This window comes from Pygoscelis adeliae, unplaced genomic scaffold (genome assembly GCF_000699105.1).
Source record: "Pygoscelis adeliae isolate BGI_AS28 unplaced genomic scaffold, ASM69910v1 Scaffold33, whole genome shotgun sequence".
NCBI lineage: Eukaryota > Metazoa > Chordata > Aves > Sphenisciformes > Spheniscidae > Pygoscelis > Pygoscelis adeliae.
The window spans coordinates 2,643,643-2,656,501 of NW_008824413.1; the positions used below are offsets into that span (position 1 = coordinate 2,643,643).

General features: G+C 42.1%; 1 protein-coding gene across 1 annotated transcript in view; it reads right to left on the minus strand.

Moving 5' to 3' along the window:
- Nucleotides 1-549: 549 nt before the first annotated feature.
- Nucleotides 550-12,859, minus strand: part of MAP3K4 (mitogen-activated protein kinase kinase kinase 4) — a gene marked incomplete at its 5' end in the record, with an annotated part of 58,554 nt that continues 46,244 nt past the window's right edge. The window contains 6 exons of the mRNA XM_009320760.1: nucleotides 550-1,098; nucleotides 2,037-2,216; nucleotides 2,423-2,529; nucleotides 3,084-3,206; nucleotides 9,333-9,492; nucleotides 11,020-11,136. Of these exons, the coding sequence (XP_009319035.1) occupies nucleotides 1,078-1,098; nucleotides 2,037-2,216; nucleotides 2,423-2,529; nucleotides 3,084-3,206; nucleotides 9,333-9,492; nucleotides 11,020-11,136 (708 nt within the window). The remainder of the gene's footprint in view (nucleotides 1,099-2,036; nucleotides 2,217-2,422; nucleotides 2,530-3,083; nucleotides 3,207-9,332; nucleotides 9,493-11,019; nucleotides 11,137-12,859) is intronic.

Sequence of the window (12,859 nt, forward strand, 5' to 3'; positions counted from 1 at the left end):
AATAGATCACAACTTGCAGACTGTCTCTTCTAATTGTTAACCACTTCTAACTTCTCTCCATTTTCTGAGACTGGTAACAACTGGGGGGGGGAATCAAAGTCCAGGATCAGAAAGCAGTTTTAAAAAGCTCTTAACAGTACATTCTTGTTTTTGCGAAACAGGGCACAAGAATAATCTTAGCTGATTCTCCTCTTGGCCACAGAAATGCCATGAAAACCTTCCCTGTTTGCAGTACTCGGATTCAAGAAGAAAGTTATTTCAGACTGTGACTCTATCCCTTATGTAATGGGTAGTGTCAGGAATTGCACGTGACCTTACTTCCTCAGGAGGGGATGAAGGGGGACCTTAATTCTATTATGTCACTTGTGCAGTGTAAGAAAGATGCTGCTTACGCATCCTGAACTTGACAATACATTGACTACTGCAATATGAGAGCAGCTTATTCCAGTTTGCTTAGCTTAGCAGTCTTAAACAAGTGTTGAAAAAAAGTTTAAGATGTGACATGACCCCAGGTATTTATTTTCAGAAGAAAAACCCTTCACCAACAACTCCTAAAATAAACCATTTATTGAGAAAAAACTTTTTTTAAAATTTCATTAATCAGCCTTGTGCATAACAAATCTGAAGCTTGCCAAAAACAAATAAACAAAAAACCCAGTAAAAGTTCACAGTCAGTGCACTCAACAAACAGATTAAAAAACAAGGTCCATAACGCCTGGTAACACTACAGCATCTTTCTGAACCTAAAGAGTTCAAAAATACTACATATTAACATTACAGTTCTCAATCAAATGAGAAACAGGAGAAAGAGCAAAAAAAGGTATGGTCCATATACAGTAGTAATGGCACTTTCACTGAAACATGCAGCTTCTTCCAACTTGCGGACACCGTCACGTGAGCAACACGTGCCAAGTAAAACATACAGGAGCAGCAGAGAAAGTGACGCTCGTCACTTGTGCAGTCTTCGTAAGTTCAACGTTTATACTGTTTCTCAGCACAGTCTTTATGTAAATATTACATACAGTAGTGATTAAAAGATATCTTGCCAGAGTAAAAAAGGCCAGAGACTGAGTAACTTCATTCTTCATCTGTGCAAACCTGTGAAGAGGACAAAAGGCAATTAATTCAATTGTCTCCCTGTTGCAGCGAGACGATGACAACGGATCCATTCCTTTAGTGCCTTCACCGAACATCTTGGAAGCTTTCTTCTTTCTCCCTTGTTATACAGATAATGAATTACAACTATATACGCAAATACTGATGTTTCCACTGTCACCACGCAACTCCTCCGTGCCTCAGGCAGCGTTCTGCCTCTGCGACGGATGGGATTTGGCTACAGTTGCACCGATGGGAGCCATGGGTGTGATGATCTCAAACACGCTGTCATTGAACCGGAATACCAAAGTGAACAACTTTACGCTGGAAAATGGGACAGAATTCAATAACCTACTGTGCTCCTACTTCTTCAGAAAAGAAGTTATAATACACCTAAGTTTGTAGCTGTGAATATTTGCCATTCACGCAAGAACTGCAGATTGTTATGCCAGTTGCCAGATAAACATTCAATACGAACTTAAGAAGGAACTTAAAAGGAAAGCAGACCCTCGCACTGAGGATGGTAGAGTTCTCAAGCATGTGCTTGTTTCACTTTTTATGGAGGGGACCCTTATCTCTGTATTATAGAAGTCTGTGCATACGTACTCCCTGAAGTTTTAGGCACATAGCCCTTCAGATCCAATTAGCTACCACTCAGTTGAAGTTTGACAAGTCTTTTTAATATAAAGATAATGCATCTCAAAACAGCAGTGAAAGTTTATTGCACGGCGCACACCAGGTCCTTTTAGTCAAATGTCCGCTAGCAACATCACAGGTGTTTCTGAGAAGTTGCCAAACCGTGTTTTCTGGACAGCATCAACTCGATACCAGCCTCCCGCCGCGATGCAAAGCCCTGCAGCACAGCTGCAAAATGATGCTGCCAACTCAAAGCTGTTCCAATTCCCATCTACAGTCTTTATAGCCAAAGCCACGAGACAAACCTTGACAAAAGGATGATCGAGGAGCTGGCTGGCCGTCCACCTCATCTTTGGGTCGCTTTCCAGGCAGTGGCAAAGGAAGTCTTTCCCCTCTGGGCTCACTTTGTCAGGAATAGGAGGCTTATGACCCATCCCCACTTTATACATGATCTGGAAGTTGTGCTCATATTCGTGCCAAGGCCTCTGCAACAGGTTACAGAATTGCGAAGTGCAAGGTTTAGAGGGGAACTTGCTGTCTGATAGAGCATGTATTTCTGTACCCCAGGAGATTAAAAACCACCCCGGTACTTGCAGACTTGCGTGTGACAAATTGCTGGGAGTGGGACCCGAATTTGCAGAGAAACCGCTACGAACAGTCTGCACTCATTCAGTACATGAAACATCCCTACCTTGCCGGTGACCATCTCTATAACAACGCAGCCCAGGCTCCAGATGTCTGCTGCACGTCCGTGCCCTTCTCCTTTCGCTCTAGTAATTACTTCTGGAGCCATGTACGCTTTGAAACAACACATACGATGTCATCAGTTCATACAGCAGAAGGAACGGTATACCTTAAGCGATTATCTGGGCAAACCAAATGCTTTTTAATACATCTGTAATGAATTACCACTCAGCTTTGCTTAGTAAGTTTTGTCATTTGCTGCCTTCTCGTTCTCTGACACGTTTGCAGCCTAACTGTCTTTCAGTTTGAAAAGTGATAGTGAAAATGCTGGTACAGTACATGCTTTCAATTATTTTCATTTTTTAAAAATAGATTAAGCAGCTGTTCAGCAAGAACAGTACTGTTTCAGTAAGGCTGCAGAGAAAGATACAACCCCAGAAAACACGAGCTCCAGCATCTTTATAGTTACCAGACAAGTACAATTTTATCTTTCCAGTCACATCGTTCACTGATTGTTTTTGGCTTCTGGATGTAAAGCACATCTAACTAGCTAAGCTAAAATCAAGTTTCCCCGAAACATATTCATTTTACTCCAGCCCAGACTTTTGCCAGAGGTATCTTCTTTTATGGTAACTAGACACGTATCTGCCTAGCACATGCTTCCTTACCCGCAGTCCCCAAAGTACTGTTCACTTCTCCAGGCATTGTCTGGGTGTTGTTCTTCAGTTTCACTGAGCAGCCAAAGTCTCCTAGTTTAATCAGTCCAGATGAGGTAAGAAAGATGTTGGCTCCTAGGAAACACAACGAAAACCAGTAACGCTTGTTAAACTAGGGCTGAATTGAGGAACGAGGGCTCCTCGATATACTCTTGGAAGTTACGCAGTAGGTAATAGCTGAAGTCGCACTTAGATCTTTGCCTGTGGATTAAGTGTGGAATATGACAGTGTTAGAGATGGTCCCCAAATTACCACATTACCATTAGCCAATGGGATTTTTGGTGGGTTTGTGTTAACACGAGGTGTACTGGAAGTTGACAACAAGAAGTGTTCAAAACACAAAGCACTATGGCAGGCAAACTCATCAGCTTTCCATACACGCTTGTTATGAAATTACTCCTCCAGGCAGGAATTTATGAATTCCAGTGCTTATCCTTGTGAATGCTGCACTGCAAAAAAACCACCTGTCCTTAAGGAGCTTCCCGGCAGAGGCCATTGCTGCGTACCTCCCACTAGCCATCTTTTCAGTTCTGCTGGGTCAGGACAGATTATATCATACAGCTGTGTCATCACGGCAGACTTGCAAAATGGAGCTTATAGCATTTTATTACGTGTACTACCAAATGCCCACTCCTGTTGTGCTCTACTTCCAGAAGAATTTCTGGAGGAGGACTACTGTTATAATAGCTGGCTACACTGCCAGCTTACGCTAGAAAAAATTTCCCTAGCATAGTTGAAAATCTCCAAGGGGAATCTGCAGTTGGCTTCAAGTCACTTGCTCTACACAACGCTGCAAAATAAGCCAAGTGGTTTTGATAACCAGTGGTTTTCTTTCGTTCAACATCCTGCCAAAACATGCTGCCAGCCAACAGAAAACAGGTAGAGCAGAAGGAGCTCACTATACATCATGTCAGGGCAAATCCTGGATTCTGCAAGTATCACACGATGAAACCACAAGTAGGCTGCGAGGGTCACCTGGCAGAAATACAGCCTGAGCTGTGATCTCTCTTGAGAAGAGATGAATGGTTTGCACAGAACAAAACTGCACGCCTACTCTAGGAGTAGGCAAACGCTGGGGGCTTCCTTACACATAGCCTTTTCCCATGTCTCACAGAAGATTCTTTCAAAAATGGCTCATCTGAATACAAGCTTCAAAAGTTTCTAACTTTTGTTCCACCTTGAACATAGGTCAGTGCAGGAATTCCTGGCTGCTCCTCCTTGGTGTTGTGTTCGCTTAGTTAATGACTTTTTCCAGTTAGCTTGGCTGGGCATTCCCAAGATACTCATGGAAAATAAAAAGAATCCTCAAAAAGCTCAAGTCAAAAAAAAGGCAGTGCAGGTCAATGATGCCAAAACCCTGCCCATTCCTCAAAGGGCTTCTCTAACTACTATGAGAATGCTTGATAACTAAAGCAAGATTTATTGAGTCCAAGAGGTGTTGCACAGAACTGTGCTATAAAAGGGGGAGAGAAATCATTAACAGAAATAAATTCCAACCTTTAATTACATTACAATGTAAGCCTTTCACAAGCTCTGAAAGAAGAATTAACTTCCAGTAAATACAACTCCTCTGCACATTGAGTCCGTAAGTTTTCCACTCCTGGCATTCAGGTGCCTGTACATACTCAAGATCAGAATTCTTTGGCTGGGTTCTGCAGTTTGCCATCAGAGGGTCATAGGTGTCCAGAGTCACCCTGCAATCACAGGCACGTGTAACAGAGCTGGGCAGACCATCCCTCAGCTCCTTGAATGAAAGGGAATCCAGAAACACACCAACGCAGTACAAGGCGGCAGCTCGATGGGACACTAAATATGGGCAATGCATTAGAAGAGTGACAGTTACTCTGCCAGCAACTTTTTCCTTTGAACTACTGCCCACAGCTTTTCTTTTTCTAATGATTTTCAAGCAATTAACTTGTCATACAGAAAGCAGACGCGCTTAGCCCACACAAGGAGCTTAGGAAAAATGGCCATCACTAGCAAACGCTTTTAAAAGGATGTTTTGGAAACCTACGTTCCTGTTCCTCAAGAAAGCAACATGCAAATTTCATGGAAGGCTACCAAGTGGTTTCTGACTACTGCAGTGGGTGGAAACTGGCAGAGCTGAAGTGCAACGATCTCTCTTCTGACTGAATCTAAAGCTGTTGTGATAGTTTGGTTTAATACAGTTCAGAATCTACTTACAAGGCCTTTCAAACCAAAGTTTGTCCCTTTAAAAAAGTAATGACAATTTAGCATAAATGTTACTGCGAAAGTCTCTGTTTCGGAGAACAAGACCAAGCTCCGTAAGGAGTCTTTAAGAAGGGTCATCTTGTTAGACGAGACCTGCACAGAATCCAGCAGGACCTGGGTAAGAGAACAGGAGACACAAGGGCAGTACTTTGAGGACGATGGATCCCTTTTACCTTTGACAGTTAACGTGACCGGAAATGTAACAAAATTCCTACCATATCTGCGTGGTTAATAAGCAAAATAAAACCGGAGACCATGGCTAAACCAGCAAAAAGGCAGAACACACCCATCTGTTTCTTCTCCCCTCCTACACATACACAATTCCAAAGCATCTTCATTGGATGTACTTGGCAGAGGCAAGAGGTAGCCCAGTTCTGCACAGCCCTACTGCCATTGATACCACAAGACCTTCTGGGCAGACTGAAAACAAAGAGCAAATGTCAAAAGCCACTACCCTTGCTAGAGAAAACAATAGCTATGACCCAAAGCACTTAAACTGAAATTTCATGCCCTGCATCTCTGTGCCAAGTCAGCCCCATACTAAGCGCAGTGAAAACCACGCTAGCGTGATATTCCAAAGGTGCTGATGTAAATACTGTGAGTCCGAGGAGCAGTACCAAAAGCCCCACTAAAGACTGTGGCATAATTCCACAAAGAGGGGCAGCTCGTAGACATTCCTCAGCCAGTACTTAAGCAGTGCAGCAGCCAGATTAATTCAAGAAACAAGCAGGCCAAATACTACCCTTTGATGAGAAAATATCAGCTTTAGCATCCTCTTTTACTCCAGTCTCTCAGAAAGCGTGACACATGCCCATAGTCTCCTGTTGAACAGCCTTCCATCTCTTGTTGTATGACTTACTTTCCCTTGTGCTCATCATGAAGACACAAAGGCAAGAATGGCAGAAATTTTGAGCTAACAACAAAGTTAACGAGGACAATAACACAGTAACACTTTGATGAAGACTTCCTGGCCTGGAGGGTCTCATTCTCAGGTTTCTGATTTACTGAAGCTTCAGATGCAATCCCTTCAGTTTCTGTATTCATTCTGAAAACGCAATCCGAGCACTCTTCAGGAATATGCCCTTCTCTCCCAGAGAGAAAGCACCAGGCATGACCTCGGTGATTAATTCCTCTCAATTCAGCACTTGCAAGACCACACTTGGAGTGCTGCGTCTTGTTTTCCAGCTCCCCAGTGCAAGACAGACATTGACATACTGGAGCAAACCCAGCAGAGGGGCATCAAGATGGTCAGAGGGCTGGTGCACACTATGTACAAGGAGAGGCTGAGAGATGGGTTTGTTTAGCTTGAAGAAGGGAAGACCGGGGGAGAATTTATTGCTCTTTTCAGCTGTGTAACGGGAGGATATCAAGAAGATGGAAACAGACTTTCTCCTCAAAGGCACACTGTGAAAGGATATGGGGCAATGGACACAAACAGCAACCTCTGCAAATTCCAAGGAGGTACCAGGAAAAAATTTTTCACAATGGGGATAGGTCAGTCATTGGGACGGGGCCCAGAGAAAGGGGAATCTCCAGCCCTGGAGATATGAGTAGCTCAGCTAAACAAGGTCCTGAGCAATCTGATCGAATTTGACGTTGGATCTGATACTGAGGTTGGCCCTGTTTTGAACAGAGGGCTCAACCAGACATGTCCAGAGGTTCCCTTCAGCATTAAATATTCCATCATTCTCAATCACTGAGCAGAACAGCTACCTTGCAAAAAGTGAAGTAGGAATTGAGGAATCTGGGCTTAGCCCCAAGGGTTAAAAATCCAATACCCAGAATAGAGATTAAACAGTATCCCAAAAGACTTCATCACCTGCTACATACTAGCACCAACTACTTTACACATTGATGCAGACTAACAAAAACCAGTGCAGCCAAGTGTTAACAGCCAGCCAACACTACCCTCAGTTTGCTCTCACAACCATGGGTTGAAAAGGCACGATTCAAGGCAGCTGTGTCTTGCTTCATCTTTTACACTCACAGAACGGGATGCCATAATAGCATCTGAAAGACAACGGTGGCACAAGTGGACACTACTAACTGAAAGACTCAATTTTTGAGCACAAGGTACTTGCAGACACCAACTGCGAGATACGTATAAACAATTACTCAAAGAATTGGTTATCTGCTGCTGAAAGATCAACAGTGACGTTTAGCAAGCTGTCCATGAGAGATGTAGTGTAATCTGACAGCGAGATTTCCGTAGGAAAGCAGTTTTAACAGTCTGAATGACGTATTAGCGTTCTTCCCTATCAGAAAAATAAGAGTACCTGACTACGTAAGAGCAAAAAGTAGAACCAGAGTTTTCTTTACTGCTGTTAGCCTGAAAACTTGGGGATGCAATGTTAGCATAAAAGGAGACAGAGAGCAAGAGACTTCCAATGTAACATCAGCACCCTTTATAAAAAATCCCCTCTGTGGTCTGTCTTCATATTCCGTCATTAAGTTTCGAGAAGGTCTATACATAGATGTGTCTGCAGTGACCCTCTGTTTATAGCTGCTGTTATTCTCAAGGAACACCCCAACATTTGGTATGAGGAACCTGTTGCAACAGAAATGCCCTCAGGTAACAAAGCATTACAGTTCTGTTAAACAGCTCTTCTTACTTCACTGCATTTCCCTGATGAGAGGAAGACCTATTTGGAAACATATCCAGAAATCAGCAATTGCAGAGCAGCACAAAAGAAATCCCTGTCAGCCAGCCTTGGATTTTGATCACAAGGAGCTTCCAGGAGAGCTTAATCCAGCTAAGCAGAACCTGGATATGGAATGATCAAGGAAAGGGCAAGGAGGGCACTGTGAAAAGCACGAAGGGAAACCCACAACTGGAGAGAAACCTTTGGTCAGGAAGGAGAACCAGAAAAGGCAAGATCGGTGGGGAATGGGAGTGAGGGAAAGTATTTTCTAGGAAAAAAAAGCCAAAACTGACTCAAGAGTGGCCTACCTGGGCGGGAGGCCTCTGGATCGTAGATAGTTCTTTTCCCAACTGAGAAGCACGAGGCCAAAGGACCAAGAGCAACTGGGAACCTCCTACACTGCTGCGGTGATTCAAAACCCTGTGAGCAAGAGGGACATAGAAACCCAGCATCGTTGGGTTGCACTGCCTTGTCATAAAATGAGCATTCGCAGGGCGTACTGCGTGCATTGCTTCCCCTTCCTACTGTTAAGTTTCTGCCATAGGTGAGCAAAATATGCCAGACTAACAAAAACAAGATAACTAGACATGAAGGATGTTCTTGGAAGGCTCAAGAAAAGAAAAGTGAATGTGAAATGTGGACTGACACTGGGTGCCTTAAGCAAATGCCAAAACCAACCCCCCTTCAGTTATTGTAGTTCCAGTCTGCTCATTTTGTAAGCAAAAGCTGCGAGCCAGGCATAAGTAGATAAATGTATGGCAAAAAAACCACTAGATCAGTAGTTTTACCATATCCCTTCAACTTCTTTTAACAAGGCTTTTTTTACTGTTTTATCAACCATTTGTCTGAAATACTAAAACTCTTCTGGAAAATGGGAATCACAAGGAAAAGTTCTGACGAACAACTCTAGCACTGTACGCGGCCTGTCAGCTCCCAGAAACACCACCGTTTCTTGCTTAGATGAGAAGAAAAACAACATTACGTAACTCAGTATATTAGTACTAGAAATACAAGGACCTAAATTTGAGTTTGGATGAATCCCCAACAATCTTAACAACCTCTACAGAAACTATATAAATCATGGGCAGAATTTAGGAGTTTGCAATGCCAACTGTGAACTTTTTTTATGTGCTGCACTTAAAAAGAAGCATGTAACTAGCCAATAACTTGTAAATTGAAAGTTGAAAAATGAGTGGAAGGCTTTATACACTTCATGGCTGTATAGATAATGTGCACTAATTGTGCAAGGATGTCCCCCATCACCCCCCCCCCCCGCCCCCGTCTACAACACTGAAATGACAACATTACCTTCTTTGGTTAACATTACCTTTAATGTCTCGATGAACAATACCATGTTCATGTAGTACATTGATAGCAATCGTGATTTGCTTTGAGTAGAGCCTAATGACATGCTCCTGAAGGCCCAGTTTTGATACCTCCTCCAGAGTGCCCTCATCACAGTACTCCATGAAGATGTACATTTCTTCCTGTTGTGGGAACCAAACCGATTTCATGGGTTTTAATTTTTTTTTTAAACACTGAATTAGGATCAAGTTTTCCTTCCATCCTTCACTGTTTGTGAAAAGAGTAATGGAAGTACCATGTAATGTTTTAATGGAAGTACCTCTTACCATGGAATATCCAATAAATCATCTCTTCAGAACTCTATTCTCTTGGGCATGCTTCAACCTAATATATTCTATTGCACAGCTATGGAAAATCTCTGCTACACGTCTATCTGCATCATTTGTAGGTATGTAACTGATACTATTTGGCAGTATAAAATACGTTACTTTGGCATCAACCAAAAAGCACTCTGGAAATCTTGTATATTATTATGTAGGTATATTATGCAGAAATACAAAAAGATCCTGTGCATATTTAGAAAAAAGGTAAAAAGATGTTTAGGGCTTTTTGGTGGTTTTTTTTTTTTCCCTCTCTCTCTCCCAGTTCCTGCAATATCATGTGTTGATTGCTTGGGGAGGGCAAGTTTTTTGTTGTCTGTGGCTTGAACAAGCACGCCAACTCTAGCTCACTTTAAGGAAAAGTTAGGTTCTTGTTCCCCTTCTCTGCCTCCAAGCCCAGCCAATTTCAGCCAGACTTAATTTATACGAAAAGATAGCAAAGACACTAAGCTCTTAGAACCAGCCTGAGAAACCAATGACCCAATGGCACAGACACCCAAAGTTGTGTCCCCAAGTAAAGAAATGCAGGCAGAAAGCAGCCTTTGTCCCCTTCTAAACCAGCAATGGGTCAGCAAATCAACCCATTCGTATCGGGCAAATCAGTCAAAACCAGACACTGCTTTCCAGCCAGACACCAGGCGCCCTGTTCCCTGCCCACCTCACTGGGTAGAGATACAGGAAGGACCTGAGACTCACAGGGGGAGGTGGGAAGGGCACATGGGAAGCAGAGAGTAATAAGAAGTAGGGTATCTCAGCACGCAACTCTGGAACCTAACTTCGTAAGAAAACCAAGCTTCATTAGTTCTGCTGCTCAAGCAAGAAAACTCATTTTTCCTTCTGAAGAGACGCTAGCTGAATTCCAAAAGGATCTGCTTCCTTAAGATACTTGTCTGGCATCAAGACTTAAATGCCAGCACAAGATTTTTCCAGGAATCAACAAGATATTGGTACAACCTTTGCTGCTAACAGTGAAGGATTTTAGGCTGTCCAGTCTTTATCTGGTAACACACACAAGTTACCATACCGTATACAATATAGCTTGCTCTGAGAGCAGTTAAACAGAGGAGCAGCACAGAGTAGCTCCAGCGTTACTCGCTCTATTCACTTATTGTGAACTTCTCTGTTTATCTACCAGTTCCAAAAAATTTCTCTAAACTATGTTTCAGAGACGTCAACATTCAGAGGAAAAAAGACACGCTGCAATTCACAGAGATATCCAGACAATTAAGCTAAACTAGAATGTTCTCAAGTAAAACCTCCATGATCCAAAGCTTCTTAAAATTTTCTCTCTGCCCTATAAAAAAGCCCCAATAATTTATGTTTTCTTACCCTATGGAGCTCCACACCAAAATAACGAACAAGATTAGGGTGTTTGATGCCTTCAAAAATCTTCAGTTCATCAGCTGTTTCTTTGATGGTTTTGTGATCATTAGGTTGAAATCTTATCTGCAAGAAAGATTTTTCATTATTTTGCCACTATTTCAAATTACTAAGGAACCAAAAAAAACCCAAAACCCAAAAAAAACCCTCCACCCACCAACCTACCCCCAAAAAACGAAACAACCCATCCTAAACCCAAACCACAAAAACAGCCAGAAAGCTTCCCCCCCCAAAACAGCATAATCACACAAAAAGCTGCAAAATACCATCCCTCCATCCCCAAACTTAAACAAACAAGAACACCAAACTACTTTTTGAAAACTACATACAAATATGATTTATAAACTTTATAAGAGCAAAATGCTGCCACTTAAATGTATAAATACACCTATGTGTGCACACATGTATCTCTTCCAAGCTTGCCTTCTAGCTTAAACGTGGTAGAGACACAGCACAAGAGAACCTGAAAGTAACATCAGTGAGAGCTATCATGCAAGAAAGACTAGTGGCCAGGTACTTCATCAACGGAGATTCTAAGGGATTTCTTTGAGGGGTTTCTTCATTGAGAATGAGGCAGCTGCAAGGAAAAGGTGTGGCATGGAACAGATACAGTCATAAAGGTTTTGATGAAAGAAACAGGTTTTCATTAGTTCTCCTACAACATGCTGTGATGGATTTTTCATGGAGGAAAAAATTACCAAATCTTCTGAAAAAACTGATTTAAAGCTGCTGTTAACACAAAGATAAGCCAAATGCATAGCAAGTTACGGAAGATGCTACTTTTACCATACTGGTAGAAAGCAGAAACTTCATTAATTGAGTACAGGACAACTGCTAGAGAAATAAATGCACATATTTTACCTTTGGTTGCTAGGATGTTATGATTGTTTTGTTCTGTATAACAATTCCAGGATACAGTTTGTACTCAAACAGTGGTAAAATTAAATTCATGGAGATTACAAAAAGGTGACAAGTGACATTCAAGTATTTTACGTATTTCCTAACACTTCAAAGTTGCAATACTATGTATTTGTAGTAAAGCTTGTCCACTATAATTTGTAGAGATTTTAACGACACTGTGGTTAAGACAGTAAAGTCTAAAGAAATCTCGGGGTGGTGGAGGGAACGCAATGTTTTTAACCAGTTTAAAAATAAATAAATAAATCTTCTCCCAAGGTACTCTTAAGGAAATCCAGAAAAGCCTTTTATTTCGAAGTTGCAAACAGTTTGCATTTAAGCCTACAGTGGGGAGTCAGGGAATGTTTCTTAGCGAAATCATTCTGGAAGTTAAAAATACTACAGGAAAAGGCAGCATACCGTATATTTAGCCTACTAGTAAAGTGTCTGTCAAACAAGGTCCATTTAACTTATTTGAACTTCTGCTGAAGAGCACACACCTGCTGATCTGTAAAAAGCACCTGCATCTAGAAAGCACCTTTGAATTTTAGAAACAGTGTGTGCTACTGATGGGGGGGGGGGGAATGTTTTTTCTTTGTGGGGGGGGGAGGCACACACACACACACACCAAAATTTCAAGTGTTGGTATTAGTTAGTCAGTGAATGAGTATGGCACAAGAAGTTAAGCACAAGCCCAGTCTTGCTTTTCCACACCTTTGAGATCACATACGTATCGTGCGTGTGGAAGAACTGGCTCATAAAATGTTAACTGCTCTAGCATCAAATGGCTGGCATGGTAACTCTTGTGAACAGTTGATGCTCGCAGTTGTCTGAAGACGCAGAAATGCAATAAAACTAAACAATGCAAATATTTTAAGAAACAAGGTGCTGT